Source organism: Hylobates moloch, unplaced genomic scaffold (assembly GCF_009828535.3).
Source record: "Hylobates moloch isolate HMO894 unplaced genomic scaffold, HMol_V3 SCAFFOLD_23, whole genome shotgun sequence".
Lineage (NCBI taxonomy): Eukaryota > Metazoa > Chordata > Mammalia > Primates > Hylobatidae > Hylobates > Hylobates moloch.
The window spans coordinates 24109333-24134680 of record NW_026652298.1 but is presented as its reverse complement, the minus strand read 5'-3'; the positions used below and the strand labels follow the sequence as shown (position 1 = coordinate 24134680).

At 42.0% G+C, this 25348-nt stretch overlaps 1 protein-coding gene across 2 annotated transcripts in view; it reads right to left on the bottom strand.

The window, feature by feature from the left end:
* The window catches only part of SV2C (synaptic vesicle glycoprotein 2C), a 565988-nt gene that overhangs the window by 39239 nt on the left and 501401 nt on the right, over positions 1 to 25348 (bottom strand). For both annotated transcript variants that reach the window (XM_058434087.1, XM_032145005.2), the window contains exons 5-9: positions 10999 to 11132; positions 10424 to 10513; positions 4976 to 5086; positions 4451 to 4539; positions 378 to 542 (exon numbers count right to left, since the gene is read on the bottom strand). In XM_058434087.1, coding sequence (XP_058290070.1) covers positions 378 to 542; positions 4451 to 4539; positions 4976 to 5086; positions 10424 to 10513; positions 10999 to 11132 — 589 coding nt within the window. The remainder of the gene's footprint in view (positions 1 to 377; positions 543 to 4450; positions 4540 to 4975; positions 5087 to 10423; positions 10514 to 10998; positions 11133 to 25348) is intronic.

Sequence of the window (25348 nt, the reverse complement as noted above, 5' to 3'; positions counted from 1 at the left end):
ATTTCAGATTTCTTCTGTGAATGAAATAATCCTATAGCCTGTCTTCTTTTCCCATACTCTTCACTCTTCTCTTCCTTCCATTATTTTTGTTGCTCTCCAATATTGCTCTAAATTTTCCTTCCACACCAGTCAAGTCCACTGACCTAATAAATATGAAGCAACTTAGCTGCAAAAATAGTTTTAAGTGAAGTAATGGATACACTTGTACCTTTTATTTAAAGCCTATTTGGAAGTATTGAAATTCACCATGAAAATGACTAAACGTACAAACTAAAACAAACAAACAAAAAACTATGCCTGTTTCAGTGCAGGGAAGGCTAAGAAGAAATAAGTTTTTGTGAATAGGTAGCAAATTAAATTATTTCAAGTTTCTAGACCTGCCATTGTCGTATTCCATTCCAGTATGAATCTGATTTTCCATTGTAAAGTTAATACTGAAATTTGCATATTTATCTCTCTCCACGTTTCTGGTTAGCAATGCATATTCATCGGACTGCAGATGTTTAATGACATCAGGGAACCAAACAGATAATCCATAGTACCTGCGAAGACAAAGAAATGTGAGTTTGTAAAGGCGCTAGCATGCCAGAGGCAATGAGCAACTCCCTGATGTTTTCAGAGCGGTAATAGTTCCCGGAGAATGGCTGGCTCCCTGTGACATTACGAGTAATTCATCATACAGCAATCCATGTGTCCCTCTCCCCCAACGTTAATCTGCAAAAATCAAGCTTGAGAGATGGCCTATGTTTAGCTGGAGAACCCCAGGTATGTAATTCCTAAACCCTTCCTTTGGGAAGAGACATGCAGAAAGCATCTGATCCTATGCCCATACATGGTGCCTGGTCTGAATATGTCCTCCCAAAACTTATGTGTTGGAACTTAAACCCCAATATAACAGTATTAGAGGTGGGGGCTTTAGGAGGTGATTAAGTTATGAGGGCAGAGACCTCATGAATGAGATTAATGTCCTTATAAAAAGAGGTTCGAGGGTGCTGCCTCCCTCACATTTTCCCTTCCATCCCTTCTACCACTGAGGACACAGTATTTGTCCCCTCTGGAGGACTCAGTGACAAGCTGCCATCTTGGAAGCAGAGACTGTGCCATTACTGCACACTGAATGTGCCAGCAGCTTGATCTTGGACTTCCAGTCTTCAGGACTGTGAAAAATAAAATTCCTATTATTTACAAATGACCTGATGTGGTATTTTGTTATAGCAGCAGAAATGGAGGAAGACACCTGGCATCCTGGCCCCAATATCTTGCTCATCATTCCAGTCTGCTCTGAGAAACTCTCTCTCCCAGTCTGGTGGTACAAACTCCTGGGATCCAAGCACGGTGAGAGCACCTAAAGAATGACCTCTTTTGCTAATGGGGGATCTTTCTTGGTTCCTACACTGCTGTGATACTGCTATCCTGGGGGTAGAGTGCTAGTTCCCAAGGTAGTTAGAGGCTGGGAAGAGGACGTTCGTGTTATTCTCAGAGATTCCAAGTTATTTCCCCTTTCTGCCTCTTGACCTTGAATGTGTTATTCTAACAGCTGTGTCATGCTGCTGTGCTGTTCAGTACAGAAGCCACTAACCATGTGTGTCTACCAGGCAGTTGAGATGTGGCTGGTTCAAACTGAGATATACTATAAATATAAAATACCACAGGATTTTGAAGACTTATGGAAAAAAAGAAGGTAAAAATTGTTGCTAATAATTTTTATACTGATCATATGTTGAAATGACGGTGGCTCATGCCTGTAATCCCAACACTTTGGGAGGCCAAGGCGCCTAGGCGGATCACAAGGTCAGGAGATCGAGACCAGCCTGGTCAACATGGTGAAACCCTACCTCTACTAAAAATACAAAAATTAGCCGGGCGTGGTGGTGCACGCCTGTAGTCCCAGCTACTCAGGAAACTGCGGCAGAAGAATAGCTTGAACCAGGGAGTCGGAGGTTGCAGTGAGCCGATATCGCGCCAATGCACTCCAGCCTGGCAACAGAGCGAGACTCCATCAAAAAAAAAAAAAGAGAATGAATGAAACAAAATGTAGTATTAAAATTAATTTTATCTATTTCCTTTTACTTTGTGTGTGTGTGTATGGCTACCAGAAAATCTGAAATGACATCTGTGGTTCACACGATATCTCTATTAGACTGTGCTGCTCTAAAGTAGTACCTGCCAAGGTAAGGTGCCCAGACCAGCAGGATCATCATCCCCCACAAACCCAGGTTCCAGTGAGACCTGATGAATTAAAAACTTTGGCAGGGGAGTCCCCCAGGGATTCTCCTGATGCACATTCAAATTTGAGAACCAGTGCTCTAGTTTATTCCCAGTGACACTTAGCTACACAGGGAAAGAAGTGGGTATGGGCATAGCATTTGCAGGAGGACAGGCTGGGTTTGAATCCTGGTCTTGTCGCTTACTAGCTGCCTAAACTTGGGCCAGTTATCTAAGCCTCAGTTGCCCATCTCTACTATTGGAATGATGGGAGTATCCACCTTCCTGGGTGGTTGCTCAGTTTAAATGGGATGTCAAGTACCTAGCACATAGAAAATGCTCAGAAGACAGTATGAGTCTTTTTTTATCATCGTCATTAGGATTCCAGAAACATCTGTGCCTCAGGATTCCCACCCCTTTTCTTCATAGTAATGACTGTGGGGGTGTGAGGGTAGTCATTGAGGAAGAAATGACTCAGGTGTACAACATTTATGGCATTGTTCTCTAGTCACATACATGGGGCACAAACCTTGAAATGGCAACAATGAGCAGGGCACATTACCCTGGAATGTCCATCCATCATCAATGATGTGGAGGGCTTTTGGCTAATTTGTCATTTATTTAGCAACCATTTACTGAACATGCACTAAATACTAGGCACTATTGAGGTTCCAGGGATATAGCAGTAAAACAAATCATAAAGCTTAAAATATGATCAATAATGAATTAGTAAACAAAATAAACAAGCCAGATAATGATGATTACTCTTTTACACCTTGACAGCAGGACTTCCTTCTTGCTTATCTTTGTCTTCTTTGTCTTTAACCCCTTGCTTAGGTACAGAGTAAGCACTTAATATAGGTTAATATTCAGCCTTCCCTTCCTTCAGAGATTAATGGATTTTCTAGAGCTTGGGTGGGACTTACTTTACATATTCTAAGTCAACCCTCTTAATTTAGAAATGAGGAACTGAGAAATGTCTCCAAGTCACAAGCTAACCAAGTCACCCAGCAGAATGGGCTGCTAGGTCTCCTGACTCCCAGCTTCCTTCTTTCTCCATATTCCACCTCCTGAGGCACTAAGGAAGAGTGATCATCTTCGATCACTTGCCTGGTTTGATTTAGGGATGTTAAGAGATGAAACTTGTAACATAAATGTTAGGCTCTATAAGGTGCTGAGATCCCGCTGACCTGAAAGTGTGGGGTATTATCTAATTTTTCTTCTCTAAACAGCAAATTAGGCAACAATAGAGCTGTACACGCACATTCTAAAGTGACTATGTCAGTGATTAGCAAATAAAATCTTGATATTTTCTCCCTATTTCCTCTTTTCCTAGAACACATATATGGCAGTTTTATTCATTTGGCAACAACTATTTATTGAGCTGCTATTACATGCCAGGAATATACATCAGTGAACAAGACAAAAACAAAATTATTATTATTTTTTTAGAAATGGGGTCTTGATATGTTGCCCAGGCTGGAGGGCAGTGGCTAGTCACAGGTGTGATTATAACACACTTAAGCTTCCAACTCCTGGGCTCAAGCAATCCTTCACCTCAGCTTCCAGAATAACTTGGAATATAGGTGCATGGCACCACACTCAGCTTTGAACAAGGCAGTTAAAAACCCCTGTCCTCATGGAGCTTCCAGAGAGGGAAGCCAGACCTTTACTCTTTATACAGAATAAAGGAGTGTTTTGCATATTAGAAGGTAGAAAGTGCTGTGGGGTAAAGTAGAGCTGAGAAGGGGATAGGGAGTGTGGAGGGGCTGCAATTTTTTAAAAAGAGAGGATGACATCACTGAGAAGGTGACATCTGAGGAAAGAGTTGAAGAGGGTAAAGAAATGAACTGGGCAGATGTCTGGAGGGGAAAGCATCTCAGGCAGAGGAACACCACAAAGGCCCGAGATGGGAACTGTTCTAGAATGTTCAAAGAAGAGCAGAGAGGCTGGTATGGCTGGGGCTGGGCAAAGGAGGACAGGACAGAGAAGTCATGGGGCAAATCATCCAGGGCCTTATTGGATTTTGCAGATACAATTGGTTTTGCTACCTTAGCTTTATGACAAAACAAATAAAATAACTGGTTTATAAAAACCATAACTCTCAGCAAACCTAAGCTGAAAAAAATTTCTTCCTTAGCAGGTTAACAGCATCAAGCAGTATCAGAAAAGAAAGCAGCACGGCTGGGAGTTACAGGGTGGACATTGAATGATTTTGCTTGCCAAGAATTTAAATATCACTTACCCAAAGGACAGGGTGAACCAAACAATTGTAAGCTTTATTGTATTATCCCTGACTGGGTAGTTGAAACATCTCATAAAAGTCAACCAAATCTGTGAAATATTAGAGAGTTAGTTTTCTCATGCAGTTATTTAGTCAACCCCACTCCCCGACCCCTTCCACCAAATTATAAAAAAAGCTGAGTTGTCATTGGTTTGGATTCATTTCACCTTAAAATATAAAAGTTAAAGGTAATTGGCATTTTCATTCTTCAGCTTCCTGGATGCCAATGGACAAAGTAACTCAAGATTTGAAGGCACCCTGCCACTGCCAAGACTCCTGGCCTAACACTTTCCCTTCCCACGGATGGAATGTATTGGCTAAATGATGGTCGAGTGGGCTCCAATTACCTGGCTGTAGGCCAGGAGTCAGGTGTTCTGGGCAGCAGGAAAGAACCTCACTCATAGGGCAGGTCCAGTAAACCCCTCTTCTGACTAACCTCAAATGCAATAAATTGACATGCAGGTCATCGTGGGACTTGTTACTTACTGCGTACAGCTCGGTGCGGATCCGAACAAAACACCTCCTATACCAGGTTCCTGTGTCACTCTCAATTTCAATCAGCTCATCGATTTGTTTAGGAGTTTTTATTTTGTTTACCTGTAGAGAGAAACAGATCAAAGTGCTAAGTTTCCTTCTCCGAAGTTGCTGAGTGTAGGCTTACAATTTGTTTTTACACGAGCAAAAACTGACTCTGGCAAGAAGTAGGCAGTATTTGGTAATCACTTCATACACATATGAGACCAGTGGCATAAGTATATGGACCCAAACAGCACCTAGAAGAACTGAAGAAGGAATGAGTGAGAGGGAAAACCACAAAGAAATGGGGGAAGGGCAAGAAGTAATAGAATAATGTGAAACCAAAATGCCCTCCCTGAACCATTACTACAGAGACACACATTAGCAGACAAAACATCCAGATAAGTTAGATTCTGGATTAAGAATTATTTAGCTTGGGCTAAAGTGAGTGTACATATTTTTTTCGTTGAAACCTACTTATTTGATGAATTTGACCCCTAACTAGTTCTGAAAGCATTACCATCATTATTCTCAGAGCACCACTTCCGGTCCTTTTCTTCCTTCTCCCACAGCCTAACCCACAGTGGCCAGTCAGCAAATACCCACAGGTAGCCATGAGTCAAGATTAACTGAAGGAGTTTTGATTGCAAGCATCAACATGAATTTCTCAGCCATGTAAGGAAAATAAATGATAGAGGTTCAGCATGAAAAGCAGCATCTATGACTCAGTTAGCCTCTTTTTGCTAAGGAAGAGAACCACAAGACAGGAGAAGCACAGAGAATGAATCCTGAAAATAGAAAAAAAGGAAGAATGGGTCCTTTGTGGCCCTGGCCCGCCTTCTCCTGCTAATCAAGATTTACCTGTTTTTGATAAATCTGAGAGGACATGGAAATGTGTATACATTACCCCTGCCAGAGGTTTGAACAGGTTTTTCTGGACATCCTGCCAACATTTCAAGGGGCAACTCTATTGGCAGAATACAGGTACCTAGGCCAGTTTTAGACAGAAGTGGCTTGGGGACCCTCAGCACCTTTCTAATTATACCAAGTAGGCAGTAGCTTCTTTCTGGCCAGGTAAATAAAGATGTCTGTACTTAGCAAAAATAATCTCTGAGTTAAATATGGAATTCCAAATCAAATGCAATCAGCTCAAAATAATCCATGTAGGAATTATGTTTTTAAAACTCTAGATTAAAAAAGTTTTTTTTTTCTTTTGTTTTTCCATCATGGGATAGTCTTAATCCAACATACTACTTTTGGGAGGCTTCCTCTTTTTCACTCATTGATGTTTGTTTGTTCATTTATTCACTGGCACCCATGCGGGATGCAAACATAGGCAGCCATGCGGCTCCAAACAATTACCATACAAAATGAAAAAAAGTACTCCAATGGGGATCTATAAAAGATGGGAAGGAAATATGGTTCAGAACAACTCATTTAACCTGGAAGTGAGAGAGAGGCTTCAGGAATTGCAGGCTTATAGAGAAATATGCTATCTGCCACGGATGTAACCTGCTTGGAGGACATTCCGAGAGGGAGAAATACCATGTGCAAACAAATGTCCAGAGTTAGGAGGGAAAATAGTGTACCAGGAAACTACAGAGAGTTTGAGATTCCCGAAGGTTAGTAGAAGGTCAGAGGGCAGTGAATAAGGAGGACTGCATCAAATCAGCGGCAGCGGAGTGATATTTAGGAGGTGGAATAATAGAACATAATGGTTTCTTAGTTGTAGCGAAGATAAAAGAAAGAATATAATTTTTGGGTTTAGGTGGTGCTGGTGGTACCTAATGATGAAATTTAGGGCAATGATGAGGCTTAGAGACTCATTAGGTGATAAATTCAGATTTAAAGCTGCCATTTTCCCCACCCCTCGCTGCCCAAAAATGCCATTTTTGAAGGGCCTATGTGATCTAGAAGGGTGCCCACAAAGCCCTTCAACCTGCATGTGTGGAGCTCAGGAGATTTGTGCATTAGGAGACATGCAGGAAATAGCTGAGATCAGCTAAGGAGAGTGAATAGGGTTAAAATGGAAGTTAGCTGAAAATGAAGTCTTGGAAAACAATATTTAAGGTAAGGGCACACTAAGAAGAGCTTCAGAGGACACCTTAAGAGGGCCAGGCATGGTGACTCACATCTGCAATTCCAGCCCTTTGGGAGGCTAAGGCAGAAGGATCACTTGAGCCTAGGAGTTTGAGACCAGCCTGGACAACATAAGGAGACCTGTTGTTAACTATCTACAAATAATTAAAAAATCAGCCAGGTATGGTGGCACATGCCAGGATTCCCAGTTGCTAGGAAGGCTGAGGCAGGAGGATCACCTGAGCCAGGGAGGTTGAAGCTGCAGTGAGCTGTGATCATACCACTGCACTCCAGCCTGGGCAACAGAACGAGACCCTGTCTCAAAAAACAAGAAAAAAAAAAAAAAAGGAGACCTTAGGAAAATGCATGCAACTTTGCTGTACTGTGGATTTAAAAAATAAAAAGATAAATTTGTCATGGCAGAATCATGTAACAACTTTTTGAAAGTCATATAAAAATGACTCTGAAATTATCAGTCACTTTTGGAGTATATCCATCTTATTCTCTTCTAACCTTCATATAACAACATTAACACAGATCACCATTAGTGGACTTGGTAACTCAACCCTTGTGGAAGAACAGGCAGGTAAGTAGGGCAATGAGGCCCTACAGAGACACCTTCTCAGGTCTGGTAAATAAAGGGTTTCTCTTCATCTGGCTGAGAAGAGTTAAGTGATGTTGTATATCCAGATAATGTCTCAAGATTCTTCCAGCCTTATGATCCTTTAAATTAAATTTTTTTCCCTCTATTGTACATCTACTCAAAAGAAGAGAGTCCTCAAAAGCTTCTAGGCCTTAATTGAGGATATCCTTTACTTATCTTCATTTCTCCATTACACTGCAGAGAAAATTTTGCTAATTAAGAATCTGTGATAATTTGGATAGAGGCCAAATTGCAGTCTATCTTTACATTATGAAAAATTCATTTCCTAAATAAAATGAAATTAATAAATGAGATAGCAGGGGACTATTTAATCAGAAGTGATTTCATGTGTTTTAAGAACTGTAACTGATATTATGTATAAGCCACTGAAGATCTTATTTAGGTTCCCACTTACGTCTTACCGTATGTCCCTCCAACCTATTGTAGACAAAACATTTTTAGTCTTTTTTTTTTTTTTTTTTGAGACGGAGTCTTGCTCTGTCACCAGGCTAGAGTGCAGTGGCACTATCTTGGCTCACTGCAATCTCCGCCTCCTGGATTCAAGCCATTCTCCTGCCTCAGCCTCCTGAGTAGCTGGGATTACAGGCATGTGCCACAACACCCAGCTAATTTTTGTGTTTTTAGCAGAGATGGGGTTTCACCATGTTGGCCAGGATGGTCTCAATCTCCTGACCTTGTGATCTGCCCACCTTGGCCCCCCAAAGTGCTGGGATTACAGGTGTGAGTAACCACGCCCGGCCATTTTTAGTCTAATTATATGACTGCATATATCGAAAGATTTTAAACCATTGTTCCTTCCAAAACATTTCATGCAACCAATTTAAATTAATTTATACTGGCTTTCTCCATGGAGAATCAGCTTTGTAACTAGAGATGGAGGAATGTTCCATGCAGAGGGAACAGCAGCACCATGGCAGTGCTGTACAGTAAGTCACATATTGAGTGTGAGGAGCTGAGGGATGAATGTAGCTGCAGAGAGCGGGGGACTAGAAAGCAGGCAGGAAGGAGACTGGCAGGGCCTTAGTGTCCAGAGGGAGGGTTTCTGTCTTTATCCTGAGAGAAATGGGAAGCTGCTAGAATGTGAAACTGGGGTATGTGTTATGTATGTGTGTGCCCATGTGCCTGCATGTATTATAAAATGAAATATATATTTTTGGAACTATATCTATGATTCTTTTATACCTTATGTTCATGTCAAGCTATATCAAGTTGAAGCCACATTCTTGGATTACCTTTCTCTGGCTTCCTATATAGCTACTTTCCTTCACCAAATTCTGATTAATTATTAACCTAAGAAATGGCCATGTGTGAAATGTCTGCCTTTATGTAAAAGTGTTACTGAAAATAATGTCCATTATATTGTTCAATATCCCTTATAATAAGGCCTATGAATAAACTTTTCACAAATTAGAACAAGATAAAATTGGCCTTTCCTGAAAAGCGAATACACTACCTGAAAAGCATTTCCTGAAAAGCGAATACATTGCTTTATATCATAATGATATAATTCATTAAATTTATCCTTTGCTTTGGTTGTCAGGTGATATGGTTTGGCCGTGTCCCCACCCAGATCTCATCTTGAATTGTAGTTCCCATAGTCCCCACGTGTTGTGGGAGGGACCTAGTGGGAGGTAATTGAATCACGGGGACAGTTACCCCTATGCTGCTGTTCTCATGATAGTCAGTGAGTTCTGATGATATCTGATGGCTTTACACGGGGATTTTCTCCCTTTTGCTCAGCATTTCTCCTTGTTGCCGCCATGTGAAGAAGGACGTGTTTGCTTCCCCTTCTGCTGTGATCAGAAGTTTCCTGAGGCCTCTCCAGCCATGCTGAACTGTGAGTCAATTAAACCTTTTTCCTTTATAAATTAGCCAATCTTGGGTATGTCTTTATTAGCAGCGTGAAAATGGACTAATACATCAGGAAACCCAGAGATTAGTTTTATGTTCAGTTACATTGCTTTGATCCTTGGTATAATTGTTTTCTCACTTATTAGATACTGTTTTTTTTTGTTTTGTTTTCAATAAATAAGTTTACCATTTACCATGTATTCCAAGGTCTGTTAAAGGCCTCATGGTGGTCTTAATAGAGGCCTACCTCTCTAAGATGTCTCTCTGACATCTTAGAGAAAATGTTATGGGGCTGCTGTGAGTGTCCACCATTGTGGGGGCTGAGTGTCACTTGAAAAGGTGTGACCTGGCCGAATGGAGGAAATGGCCCTGCACAGGCTGGCTCTCTTCTGGTAGCAGGTCAAGGAGAATCACCTGGCAGTCCCTACCCCAAGAATCTCTTGTCCTCGGGTACTGAGCCTGGGAGTCAGAGTGTAAGTCTGTGATGAAAATGCAGTCTTTCCACCTTAACCCCATCTCTTGGGTTGGTGTTATCATTTAACCAACCACAGAGCCCTCGAGTCCTAGATAGGCATAAGCGAGGTTGGCAACCTACGGGCCAAAAACAGCCCTCCGCCTGTCTCTGTAAATAAAGTTTTATTGACACACAGTCATCCCATTTGTTTTAACATTGCCTATGGCTGCTTTTGCACTACAATGGCAGAGCTGAGTAGCTGTGTCAAAGACTATATGACTTGCAAAGTCTAAAATATTTACAATTTTTCCCTTGACAGAAAACATGTCCCAATCCCTGGTGCTGCGGATTCCCTGAGGAGAAGACTCACCGTGAAGACCTTCTCAGGCTGACCCCGGGCTCTCATGTTGGTGTCATGAATTAACTTCAGAATCATCCAAGCTTCATCATGTTTTCCAACCTAAGAAATGAGAGTGGACAATGAAGCGCTAGGAGTGATACACTTACCCTCCCTGATTTTCCAATAGCCGTCTTGCATTGTCAGATCAAATGAGGTGTCATTGTGCAAATGTATCTTAGTACATCCCATTGGAACATACAGACTGTTTGGATATCACTGAATAAATGAGCAGTTCAAATAACGTGGTTATAACTAGAAATAGTATCTCCAGATGGTAAAATTTCGCTATAAAACAATAAATCATGTTTTCTTCATTGAGCCAAGTGATTTGTTTAAGGAGAAACACGAGTGCCTTCTAGCCACGAGGCAGCTTTTTTACATGTTGGTTGTTGAAAGCAGGTCTCCATGAAACCAAACCTTCCATCATTCTATAATAGGAAGGGAAAATGTACCTCTCAAATAGGCAAATGTGCTTTCCTAGAATTAACAAGGAACTTTTTCCAATAGAGGCGGGCTACCTGCGTATCTGCAATAGTAAGTGTTACCTCCAATAAGAATCGTGGGCTTTCAGGCATGAACGTGAGGGCCACCACGGAGGAGACACAGGGGAGTGCACAGACGATGACAAACACACGCCAACTGTGAAACTGGTAGGCCGATCCCATGCTGAAGCTCCACCCTGGAAAAGGAGGACAGGGAGAGTGAGGGAGAGCTCCTCCCAGACAGCCTCCTGGGAATGTCACCCGGGGTGCCCGAGCCATGGACTTATTAGTAAAGTCTGACTATCCACAGAGCAGTGAGCTGATCTGGGCGTCATCCACGGTGGCCAGCTCAGCTTTAAGACCCATAATGGCAGAGCCGAGAAGAAAGGTGCTTAGAACCAAACGGGTCAAGGCCGAAGTATGGGGGTGCAGGTATGCATGTACCAAACCCCAAAGGCCAACATAAATTTGGGATGCTTTTTCCAATAGACCATTGTGCTAGTTATCTTTTGTTTGCTCTTCCGGATCACTCTCCACTCTTTCCCACTCTGCTGTGTGCTAGGGAATGGCTCTCTATGGACTGCATCAACCAGCTCCCTTGCCCACTGGCTCGTAGTTAAGTTTGAATAAAGGAAGGAAGGCAAGAGAACAGAGTGAAGGAGGGTTGGGATATTTATTTCCCTTGCTTCCCTTCTCCCTTCCCCCCTAACTGGCTGGAGGTCTGGCAGTGGGTGCTCTCATTTCCTGGGCCTTCTTTCACAGCAGCCACAGCTCTTGTCAGGGTCTGGCCACCCCTCCCTCCTGTTGCTCTTTGAGGCATAGGTGGATCCAGGGTGCTTTATTACTCCTTATTGCTTTCTCTGAATGGTTCCCACATCTTCATAAAGAGTCCCTTCACTGAACTCCTTTCCACGGCCCCTTCTGAGGGTGTCACTAGCTTCCTGCTGGCACCCTGACCAGTACAATTGTTAGGAATTGGCGGTTGCTGCACGTCTCCTCATCCACCTCATGAAATAGATGCAGAGAATTTTACATTTCTAAATAGAACACTTTAACTTCTAAATATTATAAAAATATAAATTTTTATATAATATAAAAATAAGCATAATGGGACATAAACAGAAATCCTTTCAAGAACTAAAAGAAAGCTAATATTTGAATAAACATAAAATGGTTGAAAGCAAACCATTTTATATCCATTCAAATGAATATAAAATTCATTCAAATGGCTGGTTCTAAATGAGAAATAATGAGGCGTATCAAATCTAATTGAAAACAGAGAGGAGATTTATAAAGGCATAGATGAATTATGTGAGGTGAAATTTTAATTTATAGCAATGCTTGGTATTTATATGCCTTTTTGTGAACAAAAATCAGATAGTATACATCCTATCTCCAGGAGAGCTGTATAATTACTCGTTGTTTACCTGGGAGCCAAGTGAGATTCTGAAGGTGATGTAACTTCCTCAAGGCCACAGAGCTGAAGTTACACATCAGTCTTTCCTGCCAGGACTTGAGACAGAATCTTACAGCCACACACAGCCTCATGTGTGTGCACGCTTAGTCATTCTTAAATGCTGAATTTGTTGACAAATGATGTAAACATCAATGACATGCTATATTAATCTTAGATTAGTAGAATCTGGGAATTTAATATATGAAGATAACGTGTATTACCATATTAATTATATCATAAACTGTAGGGTGTATTATTGCTATGATGTCTTATGTAGCAGAAGTTCAAAACTCTCACATATCCAAAATGCAGAAAAAAACCCTATGACGGATCAGAGAAAACAACTTGTTCACTTCACATTTGATCTCAGAGCTTCATATAAAGAACTTCTTTTTAAAAGCTCTAAATCCTATTACTTTAAGGCACTGAAAGAAAAATACAAGCTTTAGGTGGCCGAGTTAAGCAAATGCAATGTTTTAAATTTCAGGCCACAGCACATTTCATAAAGTATAGGGGGAAACAACGAAGGCAAGAGAAGGGAAGGTCTCTGGTACCACTATTCTTTTGTTTCTGTTTTGAGATGGAGTCTCGCTCTGTCGCCAGGCTGGAGTGCAGTGGTACAATCTCAGCTCACTGCAACCTCCACCTCCTGGGTTCAAGCAATTCTCCTGCCTCAGCCTCCCGAGTAGCTAGGACTACAGGTGCACGCCACCATTCCCAGCTAATTTTTGTATTTTTAGTAGAGACGGGGTTTCACCATGTTGGCCAGGATGGTCTCGATCTCCTGATCTCGTGATCTGCCCACCTCAGCCTTCCAAAGTGCTGGGATTACAGGCCTGAGCCACCGCACCCAGAATTGTTTTTGTTTTGTTTTGTTTTTTTGAGATAGAGTCTCACTCTGTCGCTCAGGCTAGAGTACAGTGGCACGATCTCGGCTCACTGTAATCTTTGGCTTCTAGGTTCACGTGATTCTCATGCCTCAGCCTCCTGAGTAGCTGGGATTACAGGTGCCTGCCACCATGCCTGGCTAGTTTTTTTGAATTTTTAGTAGAGATGCGGTTTCACCATGTTGGCCAGACTGGTCTCGAACTCCTGACCTCAAGTGATCTGCCCTCCTCGGCCTCCCAAAGTGCTGGGATTACAAGTGTGAGCCACTGTGCCTAGTCTCTGGTACCACTGTTCTAATCAATTGTGGAGGAAAAGTTAAATATAAAATTTGAACTCAGTTGAACATGGACACAAACAATGGTCACCAAGTCCCAGAACAGGTTGTGTGAGCCCCTTGAGGCATTCATCCAGCACTGTTTTGGAGAAATCTCTACTTCAATCTATTCCTATACATTAGTTATTGAAAAACAATAGACAATCACAAAACCAGGTTGACTTTTTTGTGTTCCTTGAGCCCAGTCGTGAGGGGCCCTCGTGACTGGGCCTCATGCCAAACAACTTGTTACAAAAAGAGCTGGGGTCCCAGACTGTGCCGAAGCTTCACGAGTCCTCTCCTTGTCTGTACATGGATGAGTGGCTGACTCTGGAACCCAGGCTGTTGCTTCCCAGTCTGGGAGTGAATCCTCCATAGTCTGGTGAATATAAATCTCTTTTCTTCTCTCCTTCCCATTGCAATTTGCTTATTATATCAATCTGCGTATTATATCAATTTGCTTATTATATCATTTGCTTATTTTATCAATTTGCTTATTATATCTGCATTGCCACTTACGTGGGATAAAGCTTGTTTACCCTTAAAGGTATTGTGTGTGTGCCTTTTCTTCTCCCCTCACGTGTTTCTCACACAGAACATCAATTAGTTCAGAAGGTAAAGTTTTCAAAGGCAAATAGGATGAAGTGATTTAATCAAAGAGAAAGTCACTACAATGGTTACAGCAGGCAGCTTCTTATGGTAGAATAATATTCCCTCACCCCTAAAGATGTCCTCATCCTAATCTGTGAACATGTTACCTTACATGCCAAGGGGCTTTGCAAGTGTTATTAAGTTAAGGATCTTGAGATAAAGAGATTATTTTATATTATGCGGTTGGGCTCAATGTAAATACAAATGTCCCTAGAAGGAAAAGAGGGAGGCAGGGACACTACGAAAGGGAGATGGGTTGAGGGAAGCAGAGGTTAGTTTGGAGAGAGATTTGAAGATGCTGTGCTGCTGGCTTTGAAGATAGAGGAGTGGGTCACAAACTAGGAAACGCAGGTGGCTGGTAGAAGCTGGCAAAGACAAGGACACACAATCTCTCCTAGACCCTCCAGAAGGAGACTCTAGAAGCCCTGCCAATCCATTTAGACTTTTGATCTCTAAAACTGTCAGATAATAAATCTGTGTTATTTAAAGCCAATATGCTTATAGCGATTTGTTACAGCAGCAACAGAAACCAATACACTTCTTCTTACAGTTAAAGCTCTACTGCTAACTTGGCTGATAGAAGTTAAGTTGGAGAACCGTAGCATTCTCTATAAAACTTCAGGCTCCCTGCCTTTTTTTTCTGTTTCTTTTTACTTTGCATAACAAGTTTATTTTTTCAAAAGGCATATAGACAATAAACAAAGTAAATTTTAAATCAGATCTTAACTTCTGTCCTAGAATCGTTCCATTAAGTTCTAGTCTATGAAAACTTTTAGTTCAATAATCGTCATCTTCAGAGTCCATTACTTTTCTTCTGTTGAATTTCACTGTTGTTGTCTTTTCTGTTTGTTACCTTACTTTTTTTAAGGGTTTCTATTAAACCTAGTTCTGATACCTTCTCACTTAGCTGTCCATACCTTGCCATCTGTATAAGGTAATTCTCTCCTGCTTTAGTTTTTTTAGTCTTTACAAGTGCTAAGTTACTTAACCTGGCCGGGGGCCGACTGATTCAGAACTTGGGCTAAGATACTGTTTCTCATTTCTGCCGCCCTGTGCTTTGATTCCTGTTGGGCCGCATCGCCAGGATCCTGTCATCCCGGCGGGCTCAGGCCCTGCCGCGCTCTCAGTACCGGGAACACAGCGGACCCTCACCTGTCGGGTGAACTTGGGTCAGAACAACTGAATTCCGGAAAAGCTGAATTCGGCCCGGCTGCAACTGCTGGCTCCAAAAGCTGAGATTGTGCTTGGACCCAGGCCTGGCAGGATGAGCCTGCTCTGGGCCAGGGGACCCCACACCCCCACACCCGGGCAGGTCCTGCACGTGGCGGCCCCTGCCGCCTGCCTCCCAGGCCCTCCGTGGGGAAAGCAGCCAGGCCACCTCGGAGACAGCCACAAGGCCGCCAGGGCAGCGCCGGGCAGGCTCCCTGCTTTTGCTTGGACTTCTCCAGAAGCCTCTCCAAGGACACCAGGCTCCATCTTGACAGCTGGTCTTGGGAATTTTGTTCTTCACTCTTACTGCTCTGGAACATCGTATCAGCTGGTGGAGAGACTGATTGCCACGTGATTCCAGTTGGGCCATTTTCAGCCTCCCAAGGAATTGGACCACAATCGAAACCCAGAAGAGAGCTAACTGATGCAGAGTCCAGCTCTGCTCAGCTTAGAATCATTTCTTCAGGTGTAGATTCTTCCATCGAACAGCTGAAGTTTAGCCTCCTTGTTGCTGTTGAGGTCCTTCTCTCCCTCTTTGCTTACTGTGTGTGTGCATATGCCTGTGTGACACACACATATGAACACACACATGCTGGTGGTGTCTCTCTCTCTCTAAGGGTTGTGTTGTCCACTCATTTCTCTCTCCGTTTGTTTGTAATATGCTTTTATTCCCCAGTCTCCAAAACCATTTTATACCTTTTTCCATTTCTCTTTAAATCTCCAGCAGCCAACTTCACTCCTGGCACTTGACTTTACTTCCTATTTCTTAGAGGAAATAAACACAGACAGAACTACATACATCTCATCTTCTCATCCCTGAATCTATTCATCCACCTGCCCCTGCTCCATCTCCCTGTCTTCCCTTTGGTTACAACAGATGAGCCATCCATGTGCCTAGCTAAGGCCACCCTGCTCAGACGGGCAGTGGAGCTCATCCTTCTCTTTCCCTCAAGGACAGAACTCCTGTAAGTATTTGTCTTTCCTCTCCAACTCTCCTCGTCATGTTCTCTCACTTTGCTTGATGGGTCATTCTATCAGCACATCTCTACCTGACACCTGAGAAAGAGCCCTTCCTCCACTCCCACAGGCTTCTCCAGCTGCACTGCTATTCCTCAGTTCTCCTTTACAGTAAAACCTCAAAAGGATGGTCTATAGCCAGTCTCCACTTTCTCCGCCACTATTCTCACCCCAAACAGGCTGTCCCCAAATTCCACAGAAACTGCGCTAACCAAGGTCACCAGTCTTTGCCATATTTAATGGTTGCTTCTCTGTTTTCACTCTAATCGAACTCTCTAAATCATTCTGTATAGCTGTCCATTCCACTGTTTTTTGTAAAACTTTTTTCCCTTGGCTTCCTCATCACTATGTGCTAGTTTCGTTCCCACCTCACCGGCTTTCCTTCAGTTTCCTTAGCTGGCTCTTCTGACTGGCCCCCAAAGGTTGGCACAGTCCAAATCTTGGTCATTAGTCATCTCCTCTCTCCATAGGCCCTTTCTAGGGGGACTAATCTATCTTCATGACTGTAAGTGCCACCTGCATGCCACTGTCTCTGAAATACATTCTTTTCTCTTCCCAGAGCTCCAGAAATATACCTCAACCTGCCTACTTACATCTTCACAGAGATGCCTAATGGGTGTCTCAAAGTTACCATGTCTAAAATGGAATTTTGGTTTCCTGCCACACTACCAAGGAAAACTCTTGTTTCTCTCTTACCCTTCCCTATTTCAGCACTGTCAGACCCCAGATACACATGGCAAAAACCGAGACCTCATCCTCGTCTTCTTTTTCCCTCACAATCCCCAATGTTCAATCCATCAGCAAGTCCCAGCTCTAAAATACACCTCAAAGCCACTCACTTCTCCCTATCTCCATGGCACTGCACAGGTTCCGGCCGACGTGGACCTTCCCCTGACCTTTAGCAACAGCCTCCTGTTTGGTCTCCCTGTCACTCTTGGTCCTCCCTAGTCCACTCTTCCTATAGCAGCCAGAGTTATCCTTTTAAAATGTCAATAAGGTCACTTCACTCTGTCACTTGAAAGCCTCCCACAGCTCCCAGTACATCTGGAATGAAACCCAAATGTCTCATCGTGGCACCTAAGGCCTATGTAGACTCTTTCCTATTTGTGTATCTGAGCTCATCTTCTGCTGGTCCTCTAACCGGCTTGAGTCAGTCCCATTGACCTGCTTCCAGTTCTCTGAACATAGAGCTTAATCCCATCCTAGGGGCTAAGCCTTTTTTCCTGGAAGCCCAGCCATGCATGAGAAAGGATGTTTGTTGTGTTTTAGCCAGGCTTTCTGAGTTTTGAAATGAGGGTTTTCAATGTTGTCCCCTAGGAGTCTTGGAATGTGATGTTTTCCTGGTCTGGACAGCTCTACTTGAGTATTCGCATGCATGGCTGCCGGCTTCATACCTTCCAGGATTCAGCTTAAGGTTGTCTCCTCAGAGAGGCCCACACACCAAATCCCACTCACGTAGGCCTGTTTTATTGTCTTGACAGCACTTATCACTATCTAAAGTTGTCATATTCACGTATTGTTTACATATTACCTGTCCCTCTCCCACCAAGAGGGCAGGAACCCTGCTTTTCCCACTCATCAAGACCTCCTAAGCAAGTGCTAGTCCATAGGAAGTGTTCTTTTAATGTTTGTTGAACACACACACACACACACACACACACACTATATGTACATGAGCATGGGCAGAATCACTGCAGGCTACAGGACCACAGACCCAGATTTTCTTTTGATTATTTTCTTTCTGAATCTACACTAAACAGCAAAATAACCTTGATTCACTTTTTCAAATTGTTTGTATCTTCATAGAGTAAAACTTTATTTGTTTTTAGTTATACAGTTCTATGAGCTTGACAAATGCAGAGTCATGTAACCACCATCATTATCAGGGCACAGAAAAATTTCATTACCTCAAAACATTCCCTTCCTGCTTTCCCCCTGAGAGTCACCTCTTCCTCCAGCCCTAACCCCCTGGTAATCACTGATCTCTTGTCTGTCCCTATAGTTTTGTCTTTTCCAAAATATCATATAAATGGAATCATACTGTACATAGCTTTTTGAATCTGTCTTTTTTTTTTTTTTTTTGAGACAGGTCTCCTCTGTCGCCCAGGCTGGAGTGCAGTGGGGTGATCTCAGCACTGCAGCCTTGGCTTTCCAAGTGATTCTCCTGCCTCAGCCTCCCAAATGGCTGGGACCATGGGCAAGCACCACCATGCCCGGCTAACTTTTTGTAGAGACGGGGTTTCACCATGTTGTCCAGACTGGTCTTGAACTCCTGGACTCAAGCCATCCTCCTGCCTCAGCCTCTCAAAATGCTGAGGTTACAGGCATGAGCCACTGTGCCCAGCCTTGGTCTGGTTCTTATACTTTGCATAATACAGTCGAGATTTATGCAAACTGTTGCACATACCTGTGGTTTGTTCTTTTTCATTGTGTTGTAGTATTCCATTGTGTAAATATATCACATTTAGTTTATCCACTCACCAGTTGAAGGACACTTAGATTGTTTCCAGTTTTGGGTGATTATGAATAAAGTTGCTATATACATTTTCCTTGGGTAAATATGTAGGAGTGGAACGATTGAGTCACATAATAAGCTCATGTTTAGCTTTAGAGCAGACTGCCAAACCATTTCGCACACTGGTTGTGCCATTTTGAACTCCCCCCAGTAGTGTATGCAAGTTCTAGCTGCTTCACATCTTTCCCTTCACTTGTTAGGTTTCTTTTCTTAAATTTTAGCCTTTCTTATGGGTATCTAGCGGTATCTCATCACAATTTTAATTTGTGTTTCCCTAATGCCTAGTGATATCTTCATTTACTTTTTGTTCATTCATTCCTACTTTAGTGCCTATATGTGCCTGTCATAATGCTGTGATATGGAGACTGATTCCCTGATCTCAAGGAGGTTATAATCCATTGAAAAAGGCAGATATGTTAACGGACAAGGCCAGATGTGTTGGCTCACACCTGTAATCCCAGCTCTTTGGGAGGCCAAGGCAGCAGGACTGCTTGAGGACAGGATTTTGAGACCAGACTGGGTAACATAGCGAGACTTCGTCTCTAAAAAAAAAAAAGAAAAAGAAAAAAAGAAAAGAAAGAAAGGAAGAAAAAAGCCAGTTGTGGTGGTGCATACCTGTGGTCATAGCTACTAGGTGACAGAGTGAGATGCTGTCTCAAAAAAAAAAAAAAAAAAAAAGGCCAGGTACTGTAGCTCATGCCTGTAATTCCAGCACTTTGGGAGGCTGAAGTGGGTGGATCACCTGACGTCAGAAGTTCGAGACCAGCCTGCGCTAAATGGCAAAACCCCGTCTCTACAAGAAATACTAAAGTTAGCCAGGCGCATGCCTGTAGTCCCAGCTGCTTGGGAGGCTGAGGTGGGAGGATCACTTGAGCCCTGAGAGGGAGTCCCGGAAAGGGTGTTGGGCGCTCCTCCTGCCTTGTGGCATGCCCCATGGCAGGGGACAGGGTCAAAGGCTGATGGGTGATAACCTGTGGCTCGAATGAGAGATAGACACCATGAGGGCCTCGAGAAATGACCCTGCAAATGCTTTGTAAAACTATGATACCCTTCTCTGGATTAAAAATACATACAAGAATGAAGGGGTAAAACACTGACCACCATCACCACTCAGCCATCAATTCTCAGGACCTGCTTCTGAGCTCCATTTTAAGTGGCTTAAATTTGAATTTGAGAGCTACACAAAGCCTAAACTACAAAATCAGAAAGTGGAGATACAGCAACGCGGAATAAAGGACAGGAATGGGAAAGCAAGCCACAATCAACTGGGAAAGTGGGTTGTTGCTTTTGGACACTTACCTGCAGTTAGTAAAATGGATTCTTTTAAATGAACCTTTTATATTGGCACCACACCTTTTTGTCTTAAAAATATGTCTTGTGTGAGTCATGATTCTAATTATCCTTTGGACTTTGTTAAGATACTCAAATGTTAAGACATTCAAATGTCATACTGGGGAATTTATCTACACATAATATAAGTTCCATGCAAGGAAGGATCTCAATTAGAGTATTATAGAAAGCAGTTCCAGCACAGCACTAATCAGTGTGGAGCTAATAAAAGTATTATATGTCATGCATAATAATCAAAGCTTTTTACCAGCCTTAAGCTGATGTGCTCTGTGACTGCAGAAAACAGCTGCCTCCCCAGTTGCCTGACTGTCTGAAACCTTTCAAGGTGCCAAGGCAGAAGTATGTGACACACATACAAGGATGCTGGCTTTCACGTTCTTGTCTGGGCTCTGTTCCTGATCCCCTGGGGACTTGACACCTACTTTGCTGATCTGTATTTGTTTAGTTTTTGTTTGCGTTCGGTTTTTTTTTTTGAGATGGACTTTCGCTCTGTTGCCCAGGCTGGAGTGCAGTGGCACGATCTTGGCTCACTGCAAGCTCCGCCTCCTGGGTTCACGCCATTCTCCTGCCTCAGCCTCCCGAGTGGCTGGGACTACAGGCACCCGCCACCACGCCCAGCTAATTTTTTGTATTTTTAGTAGAGATGGGGTTTCACTGTGTTAGCCAGGATGGTCTCGATCTCTTGACCTCGTGATCCACCCGCCTCGGCCTCCCAAAGTGCTGGGCTTACAGGCGTGAGCCACCGCCCTTGGCCTGCTGATCTATATTTGATTGTCGGTTATGTGATATTATTAATGAAATAGTTTTTGGTAGGAATGTAGATTTTAGGTACAAGACACAAATCCAAGGTTCTAAATGAAAACATTAAATATCATATGTGAGATCAATTTTTAAGCTAAGAAGTGAATCACCTGTATTGATTTGTCTGTGGTCTTCTTTACTCACAAGGCAACTGGCCAACTAAAATTTTCTTTAAAAAGGGGCCCAAAATCCATTTTTTCAAGGGTCCAACAAGCTTAGGAAGAAAACAATGATCAGATGAATTTCTGATTTTGTTCCTACAGATATAAAATTTTATCCCCTCAACATGTCACAGGTTTAAAATATAAATACTATGTAATCTGCACAAAATATTAATCCTTGGCTGGAAACTCAGGTTGTCATGCATCTGTGACTCCACCAGATTTAACCAGATGCAGCTGGATGGTTCCTGTTGCTAATACCAGCAGAGATTTTTCATCTCCTTCTCAATTTGTAAAAAGGAAAAAAAAAAAAAAAAAAGAAAGAGAAAAAGGAAAAAAAAAAGGCCAAGTAGTAAGCGGAGGAGGGCACATGGAGGGGAGATAGTTAAATAAACCATAGTATAGCCTTACAATGGAACATCATATAACTATTGGGAAAGAATGAGGTCGATTTTTCGAAACAGACATGTGGAAAATGTCCAAGTGACATTGCTCAGTGAAAAAAGCACTTTTAAATAATAGTGATTTCATTTATATATATACATAAAACATATCAGTACATCTAGAAAATGACTAGGAGGAAAACCCACTAAACTATTTAAAGTGGATACTCAGGCTAGGGAGTAGAAGCTCATGAGGACTTTTACTTTTTGAAAAAAATTACAGTCCTCCATTCTGAAGATTTTCACTTTTGACATTTCTTTAATGTTTGAATTTTGTAGTGTCTTGTATAACTCTTTACCCAAAAAGGAAAAGAGAAAGCTCTTCAAAGAGTTGCAAGCCTTTACATTTTTTGAGACACAGGCCCTGATGGGAGAAGAGAGAGGAGAAAGAATCAAATTATAATTGTGCCACTATTCAATACTTCCATATTTTTCTGAACTAAATGAATGTTAGTTCTGATTGTGACAAATCTAAACACTGACAATACAGTTCTCACTTGTGGATACCAAGGCAAAAGTGCCAGAGACTATCCTGGTATCTCTGGGTGAAAAAGAGAACAATATTCACAGACCTTTAATCTTTTGACCTATAACCGCAGTCATATTCTAATCTTGGATCCTTGAGGCTGTGGCCGTTCTCCTTGAGCTGAAATCCTGTGAACACTATTGCCAACAGAGATGCACAAAGCAATCACAATAAAAATAATTGGCAGCGATCTGCCTGCAGCACATAATCATGCCTTCAGGAAGTGAGAGCCAATTATACGTCCCAGGGAGAGAGTCCAGGGGTTAAATTCCAACGAACTCCAATAGTCATCTGTCTTTAAGAGCAGGCCCAAGCAACAAGCCAACCTTTCCTGCGAGTTTCTCTATTTCTATCTCCAAGCTCTGGTCTTGCCCTTTGGAATGCGCAGAGGAGCAGCCAGCAATGGAAGGAAGTCACATTATGCCTGTACTTCCTGAATTTGACTTATGACCCTAACCGTGCTTTCGAAGAAGCACATTTTCTGGTGGCTTTTGAAACTCACAAATTCATGGGCTTATTTTTTTAGGGTCATTTTTTTTTCTGGAATATCTTCTGTGAGTGTCCCAAATATGCAAAGAGTGAATGAGGGGACCTTTTCAGAAAGGGTTCCTGGGGCCAACATGTAAGACTGACTCAAGCATGGTGCTTCCCAAACTCCAGTGAGAGAAATGATGAGTCTGAGAGTTTGAAAAAAGCTGACAGTATGAAATGTGCATGTGTATGTACGTGTGTCTATATTTTAAGCAAAGGTCCTTTGGGATTTTCTTTTGTATGTAGATAATAATATAGTATTAATATTATGATAGTATAGGTCAATCAGCCTGAAGTTAAAAAAAGATATATATATATATCTCTCTCTCTTTTTTGTAAAAGATTTTTATGCAAATTTATACTAAAAGAGCCTGTAGGATAGTCAATTTTGACCAAATGCAGCTGAAGCTTGTATCATAAATGCATGTTAAGTCAGCTCATTAGTCTATAAATATATATTGTATATATTCATGTTATTATCTTAAAGCGCATATAGACACACATTGTTTCCTTCTCTATTTTACTCACATAAATGTTTATTTAAAGTGAAATGTATACTTTTGTATTTATATATAAACTATTATATTAGCTGGTGTCTGTGGATGAACAATAACAAATCAATTATGCTGATTTTATGAACACATACAGTCTTAGGAGACTGAAAAACAAACAAAAGTAAATATTGGCAATTCTTACATTGGGTAGAAAGTTGGAATACTAGCCTCTAAAGCTCATTCCAGAACTAAAGTTCTCTCTGATTCTAAGATCTTGTGTCTTAACCAGATAAGGCCACAAGAAGGTCCTTTCAAGTATAGATCTACGGCAAGAAACGAAATACTTTCAAAACAAAAAACAAAATAAAACAAAACACCTTCTAAACTGCAGTTAGCTCTGAGACAAGTGTCCAAAAGTTGGCAGGGGACTTGTAGCACAATAGTGGTGCTTATTTCACATGTCAGCAACTTAGTCAATCTACTTTTCAAAGTAGCTGTCCGTAAAAACCCAAAATGCCCAACAATAGTATTCCAAACAACTGCCTGGTTCTCATTCTCTTCCAGATCAAGTTTTCTTTTTGCTGTTTGCACATGGCCCCAGGAAGACCTTGCTCATGACCAACAAAAGCTCTCTGTTCATTCCTAGAAGATTTTTGTGATAACAATACAAAAATTCTAGTGGAATCCATTGTTAGGTGAAAGATTTTTGTCCCCGGGGGCGAGGGGGAGAGGTTACAGAGCGGGCTACAATATCTCCAGCGTTAAGACAGCGGAGGTCAGCCCAGGTGCTCTTTGTTGCTGATGCCCAAAGGGCACACTTGTATACCTCTGCTAACTTGCTGCCCTCTGTAACCTGTTTCTTTTTCCTAGCCCCATTTCTTGCCTTATAGTCTCTGATCCAGAACAAATCATTTAACACTTGACAATTGAAACAGCTGCTTAGCTCATGACTCAGGCCCAAAATGACCCTTAGAGTTTTGTCATTTTTGTCAAAGAAATTCCATTCTAACGGGTGGGGAAATGCACGCAACTACAATGACCTGGGAGCTCTAATTTCTGGTCCTTGTGCCTCAAGCAAAGGGACTTCATACTCTCCCTCCAAGTACAGTGGATGAAAATGTGACTCTGGAATTTTTAGAAACATATTTATTATGTTTCCTAATTTTCAAAAAGCTGATTTCTTAGCTTAATTTCACTGTGATAAGAGCACATGCTTGGTAGTTTTTTTGAAATACACTGGAGCTTGCTTTATAGCACAGTATATAGTCCATTTTTATAAATGCTCCACGTATGCTCCAAAAGATTGTGTACCCTACAGGTACACAATGTGCAGTGTCTACATACATCTATTAGGTCAAGTTTGTTGATTGTGTTGTTCAAATCATCTATACACTCACTGATTTTTTCCTCCTATTTGTCATGTTAAACTCTTTTCAGTTGTTTTTTGTGGGAAATTAGTCCCAATAACATAGCCCATCACGTTACTGAAAATGGAACAATACACCTGTTATAAAATCAAGACACAACTATATTCCTTTGCCAATATACTTCCTGGCACCCTAATATCTGGCAGAGCTTATGTTAAGGAATTGGTGAGCCCCAAACTGTGGGGTTGAGGAGGAAGAAACATAGAAAATCATGATTACTTGAATTACCACTGAAGACACAAAATGGAATCGTTCAATTTTTATTTCTTTTTTTTCCCTTTTGACATTTCTTCTTGCCTGATACTTTCACTTTTAAAAATCATAGAGATTAGGTCAGGCATGATGGTTCACACCTGTAATACCAGCACTGTGGGAGGCCAAGGCAGGCAGATCACCTGAGGTCAGCAGTTCGAGACCAGCGTGGCCAACATGGTGAAACCCCGTCTCTACTAAAAATACAAAAATTAGCTGGGTGCAGTGGTTGGTGCCTGTAATCCCAGCTACTAGGGAGGCTGAGGCAGGAGAATCATTTTAACCCGGGAGGCAGAGACTGCAGTGAGCCGAGATCGCACCACTGCACCCTATCTTGGGCGACAGAGTTAGACCCTGTCCCCCCCCCAAAAAATAATAA